Source organism: Limulus polyphemus, unplaced genomic scaffold (assembly GCF_000517525.1).
Source record: "Limulus polyphemus unplaced genomic scaffold, Limulus_polyphemus-2.1.2 Scaffold9647, whole genome shotgun sequence".
In the NCBI taxonomy this organism is placed as follows: Eukaryota; Metazoa; Arthropoda; class Merostomata; order Xiphosura; family Limulidae; genus Limulus; species Limulus polyphemus.
In genome coordinates, this window is record NW_013675257.1 from 3,929 (window position 1) to 6,127 (window position 2,199).

At 33.8% G+C, this 2,199-nt stretch overlaps 1 protein-coding gene across 2 annotated transcripts in view; it reads left to right on the forward strand.

Moving 5' to 3' along the window:
• LOC106476019 (cardioacceleratory peptide receptor-like) overlaps positions 1-2,199 on the forward strand; it is a 13,998-nt gene that overhangs the window by 2,745 nt on the left and 9,054 nt on the right. Inside the window, exons 2-3 of one of the 2 annotated variants that reach the window (XM_022380003.1) lie at positions 1,345-1,438; positions 1,987-2,185. In XM_022380003.1, the coding sequence (XP_022235711.1) occupies positions 1,345-1,438; positions 1,987-2,185 (293 nt within the window). The remainder of the gene's footprint in view (positions 1-1,344; positions 1,439-1,986; positions 2,186-2,199) is intronic. The other variant, XM_022380002.1, reaches the window with a different exon arrangement.

Sequence of the window (2,199 nt, forward strand, 5' to 3'; positions counted from 1 at the left end):
GTAACAATTCATGATGAATATGGTTGTATGGCGAATATACACATATAACAATTCATGATGAATATGGTTGTATGGCGAATATACACATATAACAATTCATGATGAATATGGTTGTATGGCGAATATACATATTGATAGTGTGAAGAAGTGCAAATGTTTGTTTGTTTTTGTCTTTGAGTTTCGCACAAAGCTACACGAGGGCTATCTGGGCTAGCCGTCCCTAATTTAACAGTGAAAGACTAGAGGAAAGTCATCTAGTCATCACCATCCACCGCTAACTCTTGGGCTACTTTTTTACCAACGAACAATGGGATTGGCCGTCACATTATAACGTCCCACAGCTGAAAGGGCGAGTATGTTTGATGGGACGGAGACTCGATTGCGAGAAGTGTGCCCCCTCCCCCAGTGTCACAGCGGTACGTCTGCGGACTTACAACGCTAGAATCCATGTTTCGATACCCGTGGTGGGCAGAGGACAGATAGCCCATTGTGTAGCTTTGTACTTAATTATAAAAAAAAAAGCGAGAAGTGTAAATGTGCAACAATTAACCAAATGTTTTTAGTTATCTAAATCAACGTACATAAAAAAAAGAACTTATAATGCGTTATAAATATTGAATACACGTAACTCTTGTAGTTTAACAGTTCTTTGAAATAACACCGCATCATCGTCATATGGCACAAAGTAATAATTTTGAATTGTAATATGGTTAAAACAATGAGCGAAGGCGTAAACTTGACTCTTACGGAATGTTCTTGTTTCTTTCTACATTACTTAGAGGTTTTGTTTTAACCCTGCTCAAATATAATTAGATAAACACAATTTTAAATTGGTGAACAGGTAAAGAAACTGTGTGTTTTACAGTAAATACATTATTTAACGTCATAGAAAAAAAATCTGTTTTGTAACGCAAAGCTACACGATAGCTATTAGCACTCTGTCCATCGCGGGATTTGAACCACGGATTTCTATTGTAAGTCCATAGACTTACCGCTGACGCACCGGGAAATAAATACTTATAAAATGTGCTGACGAAGTGTGATGTGTAGATCGGTTGTTTGTATATACCATATACAGTACGAATTGATACCTCATGAAAGACTGTTACAAATAATCATTTGAAATAAGCATTTTGTGCTACACATCTGGCTATTCTGAATAGCTCTGTTAGTGAGCGAATGGTCACGTCGATAAAAAAAAAATGGTGCAAAGCTGTGTTGTTCTTATTGGAAAACCGTATAAGACTAGCAAGGAATGCAGTTGTTAAAAAAAATGTATTATCAGTTTTATTGCAATGTAAAATAGGTGTGAGTTTTGACAACATCCATTTATTTGTTTTCCAGGTTTTAGTTATGTATTCCTCCACTTATGTCTTGGTGGCGCTGAGCATCGATCGATATGACGCCATCACTCGCCCACTGAGATTTTCTGGAAGTTGTAGGTCTCATGACTTTTCAAACTTGTAGAAATACAGTTGGTTAATTAGTATGTTTTATCAATTATGCTAATATAGTTTATAAATGATTTTATTTGAATTAAGACTGAAAAAAGTTTACGTAGTATTAATATTTTTAGGGTTATGTCTCCATGTTAATATTATTTTTTATGAATAACATTTTAATATATGAGATGAAAGCTATGCTCTTCCAAAAAATTTAAAGACTGTACTCATAAAATATTATTTTCTGTTTTGCAAAGAAAGTTAAGTTGATTTTTACATAATTAAAATAATTTATTTTGTTGTTAATTCATTTGTTAATGATTTAGACACGTCGTAAATTCTGCTACAATAAGTATTTCATAAATAACTAAACAGCATTCTTAATGTAAAAAAAAAACACCTATGTGTAATAATATCCTTTACATTTTTGAAATTAAAATACTGATATTGCTAAAAAATAAGATTATGTAAATATTCTATTTAATCCAGAACTGTACTATAGTAATTAAGTGTATATCTTTCTTTTTTTTTTTCGTTAACCTAGGGAAGAGAGCAAAAATTTTGATTGGGTCAGCCTGGGGATTAAGTGCCCTAGCGGCGAGTCCAGCAGTTTTTTTGAACAAAGAATCCGTAATCAAAGGACGACTTCAATGTTGGATTGACATGGAGAACTGGCAGTGGAGATTATATATGCCACTTGTTGCTGTTTCCGTGTTTTTTTTCCCTGCCGTCGTTATCTCTGGGTGTTACACAGTTA